Source organism: Carcharhinus amblyrhynchos, unplaced genomic scaffold (assembly GCF_965287045.1).
Source record: "Carcharhinus amblyrhynchos unplaced genomic scaffold, sCarAmb.v2.hapA scaffold_52, whole genome shotgun sequence".
NCBI lineage: Eukaryota > Metazoa > Chordata > Chondrichthyes > Carcharhiniformes > Carcharhinidae > Carcharhinus > Carcharhinus amblyrhynchos.
In genome coordinates this window covers 869,509-887,913 of record NW_027649793.1, presented here as the reverse complement: position 1 = coordinate 887,913, position 18,405 = coordinate 869,509, and the positions used below count along the sequence as shown (strand labels likewise).

General features: G+C 44.4%; 1 protein-coding gene across 1 annotated transcript in view; it reads left to right on the top strand.

Moving 5' to 3' along the window:
• LOC145337570 (tenascin-X-like) overlaps positions 1 to 18,405 on the top strand; it is a 214,373-nt gene that overhangs the window by 148,970 nt on the left and 46,998 nt on the right. The window contains 5 exon segments of the mRNA XM_080182362.1: positions 942 to 1,226; positions 5,656 to 5,946; positions 8,321 to 8,614; positions 9,437 to 9,727; positions 15,851 to 16,144. Coding sequence (XP_080038488.1) covers positions 942 to 1,226; positions 5,656 to 5,946; positions 8,321 to 8,614; positions 9,437 to 9,727; positions 15,851 to 16,144 — 1,455 coding nt within the window.

Below are 18,405 nucleotides of genomic sequence, written 5' to 3'. Positions count from 1 at the left end.
AATATTTTTTCACCCAGAGAGCGGTGGGAATCCAGAACTCACTGCCTGAAAGGGTGGTAGAGACGGGAACCCTCAGAACATTTCAGAAGTATTTAGATAAGCACCTGAAACACCCGAATGTATAAGGCTATAAACCAAGTACTGGAAAAATAGGATTAGAATAGGTAGGTGTTGATGACTGGCACAAACACAATGGGCCAAAGGGCCTATTTCTGTGCTGTAAAATTCTGTGATTTTATAACAAACGTCCAAAGAGGATGCAATAAATAGCCGACAATTTTGTTTTGACTGTCCCAGATACAGGAATTGGTCCTAATCTCACTGTAGATGTCCCAGTGTAGGACGTATCCAGCAACTCCTTTAACGCTTCATCACTGACCTGTGAGAAACTCAACAGTGTCAGACGCTGTAGACCATCTCTAGATGTTTGACAGCTCGGATTGACAATATGTGGGCTGTCCTTCCCAATCTCACTCCAACCACCTCCCTGTATCAGCCTCAATTCTCACCCTCTGTCACATTACATCCTCTCTTCATCACACCCCTCATCCCCAGCCCTCACCTCCCCCAATCTAACCCAATCCCTCCAGCCACTCATTAACCTCAATTTCTCTCTATCACTCTCAGCTCCTTCAGTTTCTTCTGTACCCATACACCCTCCTCACCCACCATCTATCTCCCCCAGCCCGACCCCACCCCTATTTCACCTCTCCCACGGATTCCGACAGTCCTTCCTTTATGCCCAAAGATGCTCTAGGCCAAACAGCAAACACAAAATTTCAAGCAGTCAGCTAATAGCTTGTAGTTACGGCTTGCTATTAACCGATTGAATTTACACTTTCAGGATTGCCTGTGTTAATTTTGCAAGGCTCTAACATGCTTCAACCAACCTTTTCCACCAGTTAAGAAAGTCACCTGCCATTATTTTTCCCCTTTCCTAGCCTCCGCAACTGTGAAGCCAAGTAAACTTGGTGACATTTCTGTCTCCCACATCACGACTCAGTCCTTCAAACTCTCCTGGATGGCGGGCAAAGGCTTTGATTCCTTTCTGATTCAGTACAGCAGTGCCACGGAGCCCCGGCAAGTGCACAACCTCACAGTGGCTAGCGACCGGCGGTCCTCCTTCATCAAAGGCCTGAGGCCTACTACAGTCTACACTGTCCACCTCTACGGGGTCACTAAGGGCCAGCGGACAAAGCCACTGACCACTGTAGTGACCACCGCAGGTATTTGCCACAAGAAATAAATCAATATTTTTCTTCCTCCAGAAGCTTTTACAGAAATCTCTCAGCTCCCAGAAGGAAAAAAACAGTAAGAACAGAAAAATAGGAATAGGGGTCCGAACTGGTCTTGTTTATCTTAAAGTGGGGCACCAGTAATAACGGGGCAATATGAATATTAGTCCAAACTGTTTATTCCTTCTGGGAAAGGGTTGCCGTTTTAATTCATGCTGCCATGGTGACAGTGTTGAAGCTTTACAAATCCCGAAGCTCTCCCTGTTATCTCTCTAGCTCATGCCCGGACCACCTACAAAGACCACAGTTTGGAACAGAGGAACGATTGGTTCTCATTCACACCGATGCTCCTCAAACTCACACAAAAACAAACTGTTTCTTTGCAATTCTAGTCCCCATTTGGAGAACTCTGAACTTTTGTCTTTGGACTTTATGTTTCTTTTCACTGTGCAGACTAATTCTACTTTCCCAATCTTGCCTACACCTGTCTGCCTCATCGAAGGAGCCGATCCTTTCTGCTTTCCCCAGACATGAGCACAATTGGCTGGCATGTGGAGTTTGGAAGCTTTCTCAATGAAAATGTTGGAATAAGGGGAGACTGCAATGTCCCAGTGGGTTTCATTATCGTCCCTCCCTTTCTTGGAACAAAGTGAAATGACTCATTTCTAGTCATTTCTCTTTGACGTCCCCTTGCAGATATTGGAACTTGACAAGTGTGTTTGAAACAGGGGGCCTCGCTCAGTGTGTTACAGCTACATTATTCTGCATGCTTTTCCCAGCTGTTTGGCTCACTCTCCTGTAGCTAGATCAGGTGCCACCAGTTTTCCTGCACACGGGGCAGTCTTTAACCTGTTCCGTTACAGATCCAGCCTTGGGCGCATGTGTATTTTAAACTTCTTGTATGGGTAAAATATTGAGAACTGTTAGAAGAGTCAGTAACCAGGGGGACACAGACCGAAGGTTATCTGCAAAACTAGCTTGAGCTAATATGATGGAAAATACTGGAACTTGTGAGGACAATAGATTCTACAAAGCCTTCAGAATGGATTGTTGTTTAAAAAGTCTTTCATGGCTAAGCCAACAGTTTTACTGCCCCTCTCTAACTGCCTTTGAGATGCCTTCTTGAACATCTGGATAAATTCTTGTAGGAGGATAACTGGAGGCCTGTGGGGAGAGTGTCAGAGAGAGTGGAGTTCCTCCTGAGGAGAGGTAGCACATATTCAAAGGGCCAAATGCCTTGTTCTCTGCTGTATGGTTCTGTGAGTTGCAACAATGTACAAGACATTAAAAGTCCATTACCTTGCAATATCATTCTGTGAAGATTTGTGTCGATAAGTCACCACAATAGATGTGTATTCAGACAAGAGCAGCTCTCTTCTCCTTATACCGCCTGGCCTGTCCTGATTGATCTCCTGGTTTGTGAAAAGGGAAGTTGGAAATAGTTAAGTTGCTGGTTAGATCTCTGCTAAATCCGTCTGCCTTCTGCTTCGATCAATCCCAGCTGAAAGTAAGACCTGAATTTCTATAGTGCCTTTCACCGCCTAAGCACATCCCAAAGTGATTGGGCTTTGGAAGTGAAGTCACTGTTATGGTGTAGGAAACACAGCAGCCAATTTGTGCATAACAAGCTCCCAGAAACGTCATTCACTAGTCTTGGTTGAGGGATTGGAGAGAGCTTTCCTGCTTGAATTCAAAATAGTGACATGGGAACTAACATGTCCACCTGAATACACAGAGGGCCATCGATTTAACATCCCTTCTGAAAGACTGTGTCTCTGAGAACCCTCAGGATGCTGAGGATCCACAGCCTCAGTACTACACTCTGATTTTTGGTGTGTGTCTCTGACTCAGGGGTGTGACTGCAAAATAGTGAGTCACAGCTGATCTTCCAGTCCATGGATCCAGTGAGAGTTCGAGCTGACAGGGAGGCCTGTCTCAGTCCACACACCATCAGGAGCAGATGCCGTGAATTCTTGCTCTCTCTCTCTACATCAGCCGACTGTTTGCAATGTCCTTATGGTGCTGGGGAGTGTCATCCTCAAAGATTGTCTACACACATTGAACATTAACTCAAGACTCCGTCTGTCCAATTTGCTGCATTATTCCCAGTGTCAAATTCAATGTTCCCTGGTGTCCAGACATTATTCTCGGATGTTCAATCCAATATTCCCAGTGTCCTCCCATTATTCCAAGAGGCCTGTTGAGTATTTCTGGTTAATGGGCCATATTCTCTGGTGCTCTTACCCAGTATTCCCAGTGCCCTGTTTGATATTCCTGGTTTTTTTGGACATATTGCCCAGTATCCTTGCCGATGTTCTGTTGCCTGATCAAGTATTCTCAATTTCCGGTAAAAACGTCTGGTTTTGTAACCAAGTCCTGATCATTTGGCCAATATAATCTGCTGTTCGAGCGAATATTCCCAGCATCCTGATACTATTCCCTAGTGGTCAGGCCACTATTCCCCAATGTTCCCTCTAGTATTTCTAGTGATCTAGTTAATATTTCCTGATGTTGTGTCCAATATTCCCAGTGCCCTATGCAATATTCTGTGTGTCCTGTCCAATATTTCCCAATCTCTCGCTGATTTTCTGAAATTAAAATGAAACGCAAGTTTGATGTTGGTGTTTAACATCTTAATTCCCAGAACCACAACTGGGATCAGCCCCTCATTAATCTCATTGTTCCTTGTTAATTGTCCCAAATAACAAAGTGCGCTCACTTCACTGTGAGGAATGCTGGCATGCTGCCGGAGAACCTGGTGTTCGATCCAATCAAAGCCATTTGTTTTAGCACGGTAATGACAAAAACGTTCCGAGTTTACAGTGAAGAGCTGGTATTAAACCCTTCAGCATGTCGCACTCTCTCCCCTGTACATGTCCCATAAAGTTCCTGTAAAACATTCCCTGTCACATTGTGCAGATAATACAACTTCATCCCGACTGTTACATTGTTTACCCCTATAGAGGTTTACAGCATGGAAACAGGCCCTTCGGCCCAACTTGTCCATGTTGCTCTTATTTTAAACGCCTAAGCGAATCCCAATTGCCTGCATTTGGCCCATATCCCTCGATACCCATCTTACCCATGTAACTGTCTAAACGTTTTTTAAAAGACAAAATTGTACCCACCTCTACTACTACCTCTGGCAGCTCGTTCCAGACACTACCACCCTCTCTGTGAAAAAATTGCCCCTCTGGACACTTTTGTATCTCTCCCCTCTCACCTCAAACCTATGTCCTCCAGTTTTAGATTCCCCTACCTTTGGGAAAAGATACTGACTATCTAGCTGATCTGTGCCCCTCATTATTTTATAGATCTCTATAAGATCCCCCCTCAGCCTCCTACACTCCAGAGAAAAAGGTCTCAGTCTATCCAGCCTTTCCTTATAACTCAATCCATCAAGTCCTGGGAGCATTCTAGTAAATCTTTTCTAGTTTAACTCTTTCTAGTTTAACAATATCCTTTCTATAATAGGGTGACCAGAATTGTACACAGTATTCCAAGTGTGGCCTTACCAATGTCTTGTACAACTTCAACAAGACGTCCCATTTCCTGTATTCAATGTTCTGACCAATGAAACCAAGCATGCTGAATGCCTTCTTCACCACTCTGTCCACCTGTGACTCCACTTTCAAAGACTATGAACATAGACCCCTAGATCTCTTTGTTCTGTAACTCTCCCCAACTCCCTACCATTAACTGAGTAAGTCCTGCCCTGGTTGAATCTACCAAAATGCATCACCTCGCATTTATCTAAATTAAACTCCCTCTGCCATTCGTCAACCCACTGGCCCAATTGATCAAGATCCCATTGCAATCGGAGATAACTTTCTTCACTGTCCACTATGCCACCAATCTTGGTGCCATCTGCAAACTTATTAACCGTGCCTCCTATATTCTCATCCAAATCATTAATATAAATGACAATTAACAGTGAATCCAGCACTGATCCCTGAGGCACACTGTTGGTCACACAAGGGGACAGTTTGTAAATACGGTCAAACTAAATATGTCGTAGTGAGGGAGATTCACTTTAACATCCAGGAGTTGTTTACGGGTTTTCTGTGACTTTATTCTCCATGTCCTGGTCAATAATCCTGGTGCCCTGTCCAATATTCCCAGCACACAGGCAATTATAATGTGTTATAATATATTGTAATATATTATTAATATTACCATGCAGAAAACAGTTTGTACATTGATGGTGAAACTAAATACACTGCAGTGAGGGACATGGACGTATCCCAGGAGTATTGTACAGATAGAGTAGGGGGTCACACAGAAGTGATTCTGATTGGGGGAATAATTTTGGCCGCTGGATTTTCTCTGATTTTTCTGTGACTTTGTTGCCCTGGATTTAGATTCGAACCTCTGGTGAATATTTCCCTCTCTTCCTTCCTCCTTTCCCTCCTCCTTCAAGCCTCCACAGATAAAGACACAGTCAAACCCATTAAGCTCGGCGCTCTTTCCGTTTCCGAGGTGACTGCACACTCGGTGCGGATCTCCTGGAAGACACGGTTGGTTTTTGGCTCCTTCCTGATCCAGTACGGAGCCCAGGGCTCTCAGAGCGTACGGGATGTGACGGTGGCTGCCCATCAGCGCTCCTACCTCATCACAGGCCTGAGGCCTAACACCAAATACACCATCTATGTCTATGGGATTTCCAGACGCCAACGCTCAGCACCATCGACAGTGGTAATCACCACAAGAGGTATCTATTCTTCACCCAATCGCCACTGCGATTCCCGGTGAAATATCTCCATTCTCCGTCACTCACCACGGACAGACAGTGAAAAATATTTTCCTTGCTTCTTGTCTGGCTTCTTTCGAGGAAAAATATTTTCATTGATGTTTTCTTCCCATTCCGATGGGATTACAAGCTGTCGTTACTCTGTCTCTCTTCCATTGCGAAGCTTTTATCAGTTGCTATGGTGATGACTCCGACTGATAAACGTGATGGAACGGGAAACTGTGGTTTCCACTCAGTGTGTATTTAGTCAGTGAGCCGGACAGTTGGATACTCGTGTGTGTACACTGTCGCAAAGTCACAAGCTACGGCACTAAGTTATCAAGTCATGTTGGGCTTGAGGCTTTCAAATCTGGTTTCACCCTTTCCTGCAGGCTCACATATATTTATAACACACACCCTCGATGGGGGGGGGGCTGTGTATAAATATCCCCCTGTGGTTCATCCTTGTGAAACAGCAACACCCCAATGTCTTCCTCCCGATCGATTTGCGCTGTTTGTTCTGGCAGATAACTCAGCGATACATCATAGTTGGCCACTTTCCCATCCCTGACCTTTTCCATCCCGCTCAGTGGCTGAAAGTCCCCATTGGCCAAGGGAATGATGATGTGTCTATGACTTTATCTCAGGCTCTTCCACTACGCCGGGCTTCACCAACATGTTCAAAGAGGAGGAATTTCTCTCTCCTTGTTTCTGTCAATCTCTTTATCCTTTGGAAATCACACTTTAGGAACAATGTTGGGGCCTTGGAATGTAGGAAAAGTGAGGATTGACTCCAGGGAGGAGGAAGTTAATATCTGTGGAGAGACTGGAGTAGCTTACATTGTCCTCCTTAGAGCAGAGAATGTGAAGGAGAGGTTTCAAATCTTGGAAGGATTTATGGATAGAGGATAAATTGCCACATTTACGAAAGCACTGTCTGAGAATGTGGGGAAAGAAGATTTAATTGAGGCCTTAAAAGGATATTGGATAATTTCCTGAAATGAGATTTGGAGAGTTGCTGGCAAGAAGGTCGGGGAGAAACAGCGGAGAGTCCAGCAGAGACACAATGGGCTTAATGGCCTCTTTCTCTGCTGTAACCACTGATTATGTTTGCAGTGGCGGGAGAGTCACTATCAAAAGGACACAGATTGAAGGTGATTGATAAAAGAATCAGAGATGATGTGAGGAAATATTTCTTTATATAACAATCTGGACAAACGCTGTGAGAAAGTGATACAAGAATATTGAATAGTTCTGTTTCCAAAATACTCGGATTAATCATTAAATGTGAAAATTGACAAGGCTCTGGGAAAGAGTAAGCACAGTGCGACTAATTGGGTAGATACTTGGGAAATCTGGCATACACAAGATGGGCAGAATGGCCTCTTTCTGTGTGCTATCAATCCGTGATCCTGGATCATCATTCCTGATAATAAAAGACAGCGTGTCCTGGGTTTCTTTCAGGAAGTTTTCACATGTTTATTCCAGGTCAGTTCTCTTGTGTTTCAGTCTCACTAAATTACATTCTCATTCTCCCTCTTGTTAATGTGCAATGTCCGTACAGAACTATTAGTGTCAGTGTGAAGCTGGGGAAATTTCCCAGCGGGAGATTCCTGACGGACTGAACTGGGCTGGATATCAGATAAACCCAGTCCTGAATTCAGTGCAGCTCCTTTTCGATTTACAAGAACCTGACCAGAACATTGAATTCTCACTGTTGTGATGCACAATGTCCCCACAGGTTTATTGAGGCAGTGATAAAGTTTCCTGTCAGTCTATCAGAGCTTGTCTGCTTCAGTGACACAAAGGTTAAAGAGATTCAGAATGTACCTTGTCTGAACCTGGTTTATACATTGGTAATAATGGACATTATTACACTCCTGTCAAAACTCTTCAATCTCTCAAATTCACTTTCCTGTTTTAAAATGCTTTGTGGATTCTTCCTCTTTGGCCAAACTATTATTTACTCGTTTTAAAACCTCTTCAGTGGCTCAGTGTGAAATTCCATTGGAAAAATGCAGCAATGATATTCCTAATTCTAATCATTCTAGATTAATGAATTTTCCTTGTTGTTTTCCCAATTTCCTTGAGCTGCTCATGAGGTGCTGTTAAATATTGTATTCCTTGAAGCAGTATTGACTTTCAAAGCATCTTTAATCAGCCAAATGCTCGATCAGTGCTGGAGTGAGTTCCCTACTGGGATAGAGAGGAATCTCTGACCAAATAAACATTATTCTTCTCTCTACCTCTCCTTATTGGGGTTTGCTTTTCCTCCATTTCCTGTTCAACATTCACTCTATCTTTCTCCTTAAGGCCTGACCACATTAATGATCGTTGTTTGTATTTTAAATTGTAGTCTCCACAGATAAAGAGGCCCAGAGACCGATCTCGGTGATGGACAATATCTCAGTGTCTAAGGTCACAGCTCACTCTCTCAAACTCTCCTGGAAAACAGAGAGGACTTATGATTCCTTTCTCATCGAATACGGGATCGAGGGCTCTGAGGATGTGAGAAACCTCACGGTAACCGGTGACCATCGGTCCACTGTCATCACAGGCCTGAGGCCTACCACCGCCTACAGACTCTATCTCTACGGGGTGTCTGGTGGCCAGCTCACCGAGCCACTGACCACTTCCGCCAACACCTCAGGTATTTTCTGCTAAAAACAAGTGATGGTTTGTCACGGGTATTGTTTCTTCACCTGGAAAATGAAATCGATTCCTTAGTTTTACCCTGACAGACCAATGAGATGAGGGAAGATGTTTGGAGATAATTCTCAGAAGTGGGTGTGCTCTGGTTTTGAACTTGTATCGGTCCCACCACAGGAATCACACTGTCACCATAGATACAGGGCCTCCCTGAGGGTGAGAGCCTAGTGTGCCAGGCATGTACTGGGCACCAGGGGAGAGTGTGTCCCTGTCCATCGGGATTCGAAGCTGACAGATTTGTTGCTCTGAGATTCAGGATTCTTGGTCATGTCCGAGATATTGCCGTTTGTAATACGTTGACCAGCTTGTCTCAAAAGCCAGAAATCAATCATCTCACACACATAGCAGCGTGCCCGATCCAACATTCCCGTTTCCTGGTCAATATCCTGCACTGTCCCGTCATATATTTCCCATTGTCTGCTCCAATATTCTCCATGTCCTGGTCAATAATCCTGGTGCCCTGTCCAATATTCCCAGCACACAGGCAATTATAATGTGTTATAATATATTGTAATATATTATTAATATTACCATGCAGAAAACAGTTTGTACATTGATGGTGAAACTAAATACACTGCAGTGAGGGACATGGACGTATCCCAGGAGTATTGTACAGATAGAGTAGGGAGTCACACAGAAGTGATTCTGATTGGGGGAATAATTTTGGCCGCTGGATTTTCTCTGATTTTTCTGTGACTTTGTTGCCCTGGATTTAGATTCGAACCTCTGGTGAATATTTCCCTCTCTTCCTTCCTCCTTCAAGCCTCCACAGATAAAGACACAGTCAAACCCATTAAGCTTGGCGCGCTTTCCGTTTCCGAGGTGACTGCACACTCGGTGCGGATCTCCTGGAAGACACGGTTGGTTTTTGGCTCCTTCCTGATCCAGTACGGAGCCCAGGGCTCTCAGAGCGTACGGGATGTGACGGTGGCTGCCCATCAGCGCTCCTACCTCATCACAGGCCTGAGGCCTAACACCAAATACACCATCTATGTCTATGGGATTTCCAGAGGCCAACGGTCAGCACCATCGACAGTGGTAATCACCACAAGAGGTATCTATTCTTCACCCAATCGCCACTGCGATTCCCGGTGAAATATCTCCATTCTCCGTCACTCACCACGGACAGACAGTGAAAAATATTTTCCTTGCTTCTTGTCTGGCTTCTTTCGAGGAAAAATATTTTCATTGATGTTTTCTTCCCATTCCGATGGGATTACAAGCTGTCGTTACTCTGTCTCTCTTCCATTGCGAAGCTTTTATCAGTTGCTATGGTGATGACTCTGACTGATAAACGTGATGGAACGGGAAACTGTGGTTTCCACTCAGTGTGTATTTAGTCAGTGAGCCGGACAGTTGGATACTCGTGTGTGTACACTGTCGCAAAGTCACAAGCTACGGCACTAAGTTATCAAGTCATGTTGGGCTTGAGGCTTTCAAATCTGGTTTCACCCTTTCCTGCAGGCTCACATATATTTATAACACACACCCTCGATGGGGGGGGGGGGCTGTGTATAAATATCCCCCTGTGGTTCATCCTTGTGAAACAGCAACATCCCAATGTCTTCCTCACGATCGATTTGTGCTGTTTGTTCTCGCAGATAACTCAGTGATACATCATAGTTGGCCACTTTCCCATCCCTGACCTTTTCCATCCCGCTCAGTGGCTGAAGGTCCCCATTGGCCAAGGGAATGATGATGTGCCTATGACTTTATCTCAGGCTCTTCCACTACGCCGGGCTTCACCAACATGTTCAAAGAGGAGGAATTTCTCTCTCCTTGTTTCTGTCAATCTCTTTATCCTTTGGAAATCACACTTTAGGAAGAATGTTGGGGCCTTGGAATGTAGGAGAAGTGGGGATTGACTCCAGGGAGGAAGAAGTTAATATCTGTGGAGAGACTGGAGTGGCTTACATTGTCCTCCTTAGAGCAGAGAATGTGAAGGAGAGGTTTCAAATCTTGGAAGGATTTATGGATAGAGGATAAATTGCCACATTTACGAAAGCACTGTCTGAGAATGTGGGGAAAGAAGATTTAATTGAGGCCTTAAAAGGATATTGGATAATTTCCTGAAATGAGATTTGGAGAGTTGCTGGCAAGAAGGTCGGGGAGAAACAGCGGAGAGTCCAGCAGAGACACAATGGGCTTAATGGCCTCTTTCTCTGCTGTAACCACTGATTATGTTTGCAGTGGCGGGAGAGTCACTATCAAAAGGACACAGATTGAAGGTGATTGATAAAAGAATCAGAGGTGATGTGAGGACATCTTTCTTTATATAACAATCTGGACAAATGCGGTGAGAAAGTGATACAAGAATATCGAATAAATATGTTGCAAAAATACTTGGATTAATCATTAAATGTGAAAATTGACAAGGCTCTGGGAAAGAGTAAGCACAGTGCGACTCATTGGGTAGATACTTGGGAAATCTGGCATGCACAAGATGGGCAGAATGGCCTCTTTCTGTGCGCTATCAATCCGTGATCCTGGATTATCATTCCTGATAATAAAAGACAGCGTGTCCTGGGTTTCTTTCAGGAAGTTTTCACATGTTTATTCCAGGTCAGTTCTCTTGTGTTTTAGTCTCACTAAATTACATTCTCATTCTCCCTCTTGTTAATGTGCAATGTCCGTACAGAACTATTAGTGTCAGTGTGAAGCTGGGGAAATTTCCCAGCGGGAGATTCCTGACAGACTGAACTGGGCTGGATATCAGATAAACCCAGTCCTGAATTCAGTGCAGCTCCTTTTCGATTTACAAGAACCTGACCAGAACATTGAATTCTCACTGTTGTGATGCACGATATCCCCACAGGTTTATTGAGGCAGTGATAAAGTTTCCTGTCAGTCTATCAGAGCTTGTCTGCTTCAGTGACACAAAGGTTAAAGAGATTCAGAATGTACCTTGTCTGAACCTGGTTTATACATTGGTAATAATGGACATTATTACACTCCTGTCAAAATTCTTCAATCTCTCGAATTCACTTTCCTGTTTTAAAATGCTTTGTGGATTCTTCCTCTTTGGCCAAACTATTATTTACTTGTTTTAAAACCTCTTCAGTGGCTCAGTGTGAAATTCCATTGGAAAAATGCAGCAATGATATTCCTAATTCTAATCATTCTAGATTAATGAATTTTCCTTGTTGTTTTCCCAATTTCCTTGAGCTGCTCATGAGGTGCTGTTAAATATTGTATTCCTTGAAGCAGTATTGACTTTCAAAGCATCTTTAATCAGCCAAATGCTCGATCAGTGCTGGAGTGAGTTCCCTACTGGGATAGAGAGGAATCTCTGACCAAATAAACATTATTCTTCTCTCTACCTCTCCTTATTGGGGTTTGCTTTTCCTCCATTTCCTGTTCAACATTCACTCTATCTTTCTCCTTAAGGCCTGACGACATTAATGATCGTTGTTTGTATTTTAAATTGTAGTCTCCACAGATAAAGAGGCCCAGAGACAGACCTCGGTGATGGACAATATCTCAGTGTCTAAGGTCACAGCTCACTCCCTCAAACTCTCCTGGAAAACAGAGAGGACTTATGATTCCTTTCTCATTGAATACGGGATCGAGGGCTCTGAGGATGTGAGAAACCTCACGGTAACCGGTGACCATCGGTCCACTGTCATCACAGGCCTGAGGCCTAACACTGCCTACAGACTCTATCTCTACGGGGTGTCTGGTGGCCAACTCACCGAGCCACTGACCACTTCCGCCAACACCTCAGGTATTTTCTGCTAAAAACGTGAGATGGTTTGTCACGGGTATTGTTTCTTCACCTGGAAAATGAAATCGATTCCTTAGTTTTACCCTGACAGACCAATGAGATGAGGGAAGATGTTTGGAGACAATTCTCAGAAGTGGGTGTGCTCTGGTTTTGAACTTGTATCGGTCCCACCACAGGAATCACACTGTCACCATAGATACAGGGCCTCCCTGAGGGTGAGAGCCTAGTGTGCCAGGCATGTACTGGGCACCAGGGGAGAGTGTGTCCCTGTCCATCGGGATTCGAAGCTGACAGATTTGTTGCTCTGAGATTCAGGATTCTTGGTCATGTCCGAGATATTGCCGTTTGTAATACGTTGACCAGCTTGTCTCAAAAGCCAGAAATCAATCATCTCACACACATAGCAGCGTGCCCGATCCAACATTCCCGTTTCCTGGTCAATATCCTGCACTGTCCCGTCATATATTTCCCATTGTCTGCTCCAATATTCTCCATGTCCTGGTCAATAATCCTGGTGCCCTGTCCAATATTCCCAGCACACAGGCAATTATAATGTGTTATAATATATTGTAATATATTATTAATATTACCATGCAGAAAACAGTTTGTACATTGATGGTGAAACTAAATACACTGCAGTGAGGGACATGGACGTATCCCAGGAGTATTGTACAGATAGAGTAGGGGGTCACACAGAAGTGATTCTGATTGGGGGAATAATTTTGGCCGCTGGATTTTCTCTGATTTTTCTGTGACTTTGTTGCCCTGGATTCCAACTCGAACCTCTGGTGAATATTTCCCTCTGTTCCTTCCTCCTTTCCCTCCTCCTTCAAGCCTCCACAGATAAAGACACAGTCAAACCCATTAAGCTCGGCACTCTTTCCGTTTCCGAGGTGACTGCACACTCGGTGCGGATCTCCTGGAAGACACGGTTGGTTTTTGGCTCCTTCCTGATCCAGTATGGAGCCCAGGGCTCTCAGAGCGTGCGGGATGTGACGGTGGCTGCCCATCAGCGCTCCTACCTCATCACAGGCCTGAGGCCTAACACCAAATACACCATCTATGTCTATGGGATTTCCAGAGGCCAACGCTCAGCACCATCGACAGTGGTAATCACCACAAGAGGTATCTATTGTTCACCCAATCGCCACTGCGATTCCCGGTGAAATATCTCCATTCTCCGTCTCTCACCACGGACAGACAGTGAAAAATATTTTCCTTGCTTCTTGTCTGGCTTCTTTCGAGGAAAAATATTTTCATTGATGTTTTCTTCCCATTCCGATGGGATTACAAGCTGTCGTTACTCTGTCTCTCTTCCATTGCGAAGCTTTTATCAGTTGCTATGGTGATGACTCTGACTGATAAACGTGATGGAACGGGAAACTGTGGTTTCCACTCAGTGTGTATTTAGTCAGTGAGCCGGACAGTTGGATACTCGTGTGTGTACACTGTCGCAAAGTCACAAGCTACGGCACTAAGTTATCAAGTCATGTTGGGCTTGAGGCTTTCAAACCTGATTTCACCCTTTCCTGCAGGCTCACATATATTTATAACACACACCCTCGATGGGGGGGGGAGCTGTGTATAAATATCCCCCTGTGGTTCATCCTTGCGAAACAGCAACATCCCAATGTCTTCCTCCCGATCGATTTGTGCTGTTTGTTCCCGCAGATAACTCAGCGATACATCATAGTTGGCCACTTTCCCATCCCTGACCTTTTCCATCCCGCTCAGTGGCTGAAGGTCCCCATTGGCCAAGGGAATGATGATGTGTCTATGACTTTATCTCAGGCTCTTCCGCTACGCCGGGCTTCACCAACATGTTCAAAGAGGAGGAATTTCTCTCTCCTTGTTTTTCTGTCAATCTCTTTATCCTTTGGAAATCACACTTTAGGAAGAATGTTGGGGCCTTGGAATGAAGGAAAAGTGGAGATTGCCTAGAATAGTTCCAGGGAGGAGGAAGTTAATTTCTGTGGAGAGACTGGAGTGGCTTACATTGTCCTCCTTAGAGCAGAGAATGTGAAGGAGAGGTTTCAAATCTTGGAAGGGTCTAAGGACAAAGGATAAATTATCATATTTACGAATGCACTGTGGCATTTTGGATAATTTCCTAAAATGAGATTTGGTGAGCTACAGGGGAGGGGCTTGGGGAGAGGGGTAGTAGAGCATTCGACAAGGGCACAATGGGCTAAACAGCCTCCTTGTCTGCTGGAACCAAAATCCTTGGCCAAGGGATGGTAGGATGGTCGGTAACCAGAGGACACAGATTGAAGGTGAATGGTAAAAGAATCAGAGGTGATGTGAGGAACCATTTCTTTGTACAACAATCTGGACAAACGATGTGAGAAAGTGATACAAGAATATCGAATAAATATGTTTCAGAAATACTCGAATTAATAATTAAATGTGAAAATTGACAAGGTTCTGGGAAAGAGTAAGCACAGTGAGACTAATTGGGTAGATACTTGGGAAATCTGGCATGCACAAGATGCGCTATCAATCCGTGATCCTGGATCATCATTCCTGATAATAAAAGACAGCGTGTCCTGGGTTTCTTTCAGGAAGTTTTCACATGTTTATTCCAGGTCAGTTCTCTTGTGTTTCAGTCTCACTAAATTACATTCTCATTCTCCCTCTTGTTAATGTGCAATGTCCGTACAGAACTATTAGTGTCAGTGTGAAGCTGGGGAAATTTCCCAGCGGGAGATTCCTGACGGACTGAACTGGGCTGGATATCAGATAAACCCAGTCCTGAATTCAGTGCAGCTCCTTTTCGATTTACAAGAACCTGACCAGAACATTGAATTCTCGCTGTTGTGATGCACAATGTCCCCACAGGTTTATTGAGGCAGTGATAAAGTTTCCTGTCAGTCTATCAGAGCTTGTCTGCTTCAGTGACACAAAGGTTAAAGAGATTCAGAATGTACCTTGTCTGAACCTGGTTTATACATTGGTAATAATGGACATTATTACACTCCTGTCAAAACTCTTCAATCTCTCGAATTCACTTTCCTGTTTTAAAATGCTTTGTGAATTCTTCCTCTTTGGCCAAACTATTATTTACTTGTTTTAAAACCTCTTCAGTGGCTCAGTGTGAAATTCCATTGGAAAAATGCAGCAATGATATTCCTAATTCTAATCATTCTAGATTAATGAATTTTCCTTGTTGTTTTCCCAATTTCCTTGAGCTGCTCATGAGGTGCTGTTAAATATTGTATTCCTTGAAGCAGTATTGACTTTCAAAGCATCTTTAATCAGCCAAATGCTCGATCAGTGCTGGAGTGAGTTCCCTACTGGGATAGAGAGGAATCTCTGACCAAATAAACATTATTCTTCTCTCTACCTCTCCTTATTGGGGTTTGCTTTTCCTCCATTTCCTGTTCAACATTCACTCTATCTTTCTCCTCAAGGCCTGACCACATTAATGATCGTTGTTTGTATTTTAAATTGTAGTCTCCACAGATAAAGAGGCCCAGAGACCGATCTCGGTGATGGACAATATCTCAGTGTCTAAGGTCACAGCTCACTCTCTCAAACTCTCCTGGAAAACAGAGAGGACTTATGATTCCTTTCTCATCGAATACGGGATCGAGGGCTCTGAGGATGTGAGAAACCTCACGGTAACCGGTGACCATCGGTCCACTGTCATCACAGGCCTGAGGCCTAACACTGCCTACAGACTCTATCTCTACGGGGTGTCTGGTGGCCAACTCACCGAGCCACTGACCACTTCCGCCAACACCTCAGGTATTTTCTGCTAAAAACAAGTGATGGTTTGTCACGGGTATTGTTTCTTCACCTGGAAAATGAAATCGATTCCTTAGTTTTACCCTGACAGACCAATGAGATGAGGGAAGATGTTTGGAGACAATTCTCAGAAGTGGGTGTGCTCTGGTTTTGAACTTGTATCGGTCCCACCACAGGAAACACACTGTCACCATAGATACAGGGCCTCCCTGAGGGTGAGAGCCTAGTGTGCCAGGCATGTACTGGGCACCAGGGGAGAGTGTGTCCCTGTCCATCGGGATTCGAAGCTGACAGATTTGTTGCTCCGAGATTCAGGATTCTTGGTCATGTCCGAGATATTGCCGTTTGTAATACGTTGATCAGCTTGTCTCAAAAGCCAGAAATCAATCATCTCACACACATAGCAGCGTGCCCGATCCAACATTCCCGTTTCCTGGTCAATATCCTGCACTGTCCTGTCATATATTTCCCATTGTCTGCTCCAATATTCTCCATGTCCTGGTCAATAATCCTGGTGCCCTGTCCAATATTCCCAGCACACAGGCAATTATAATGTGTTATAATATATTGTAATATATTATTAATATTACCATGCAGAAAACAGTTTGTACATTGATGGTCAAACTAAATACACTGCAGTGAGGGACATGGACGTATCCCAGGAGTATTGTACAGATAGAGTAGGGAGTCACACAGAAGTGATTCTGATTGGGGGAATAATTTTGGCCGCTGGATTTTCTCTGATTTTTCTGTGACTTTGTTGCCCTGGATTTAGATTCGAACCTCTGGTGAATATTTCCCTCTCTTCCTTCCTCCTTTCCCTCCTCCTTCAAGCCTCCACAGATAAAGACACAGTCAAACCCATTAAGCTCGGCACTCTTTCCGTTTCCGAGGTGACTGCACACTCGGTGCGGATCTCCTGGAAGACACGGTTGGTTTTTGGCTCCTTCCTGATCCAGTACGGAGCCCAGGGCTCTCAGAGCGTGTGGGATGTGACGGTGGCTGCCCATCAGCGCTCCTACCTCATCACAGGCCTGAGGCCTAACACCAAATACACCATCTATGTCTATGGGATTTCCAGAGGCCAACGCTCAGCACCATCGACAGTGGTAATCACCACAAGAGGTATCTATTCTTCACCCAATCGCCACTGCGATTCCCGGTGAAATATCTCCATTCTCCGTCACTCACCACGGACAGACAGTGAAAAATATTTTCCTTGCTTCTTGTCTGGCTTCTTTCGAGGAAAAATATTTTCATTGATGTTTTCTTCCCATTCCGATGGGATTACAAGCTGTCGTTACTCTGTCTCTCTTCCATTGCGAAGCTTTTATCAGTTGCTATGGTGATGACTCCGACTGATAAACGTGATGGAACGGGAAACTGTGGTTTCCACTCAGTGTGTATTTAGTCAGTGAGCCGGACAGTTGGATACTCGTGTGTGTACACTGTCGCAAAGTCACAAGCTATGGCACTAAGTTATCAAGTCATGTTGGGCTTGAGGCTTTCAAACCTGATTTCACCCTTTCCTGCAGGCTCACATATATTTATAACACACACCCTCGATGGGGGGGGCTGTGTATAAATATCCCCCTCTGGTTCATCCTTGCGAAACAGCAACATCCCAATGTCTTCCTCACGATCGATTTGTGCTGTTTGTTCTCGCAGATAACTCAGCGATACATCATAGTTGGCCACTTTCCCATCCCTGACCTTTTCCATCCCGCTCAGTGGCTGAAGGTCCCCATTGGCCAAGGGAATGATGATGTGTCTATGACTTTATCTCAGGCTCTTCCACTACGCCGGGCTTCACCAACATGTTCAAAGAGGAGGAATTTCTCTCTCCTTGTTTTTCTGTCAATCTCTTTATCCTTTGGAAATCACACTTTAGGAAGAATGTTGGGACCTTGGAATGAAGGAAAAGTGGGGATTGACTCCAGGGAGGAGGAAATTAATTTCTGTGGAGAGACTGGAGTGGCTTACATTGTTCTCCTTAGAGCAGAGAATGTGAAGGAGAGGTTTCAAATCTTGGAAGGACTTATGGATAGAGGATAAATTGCCATATTTACGAAAGCACTGTCTGAGAATGTGGGGAAAGAAGATTTAATTGAGGCCTTAAAAGGATATTGGATAATTTCCTGAAATGAGATTTGGAGAGTTGCTGGCAAGAAGGTCGGGGAGAAACAACGGAGAGTCCAGCAGAGACACAATGGGCTTAATGGCCTCTTTCTCTGCTGTAACCACTGATTATGTTTGCAGTG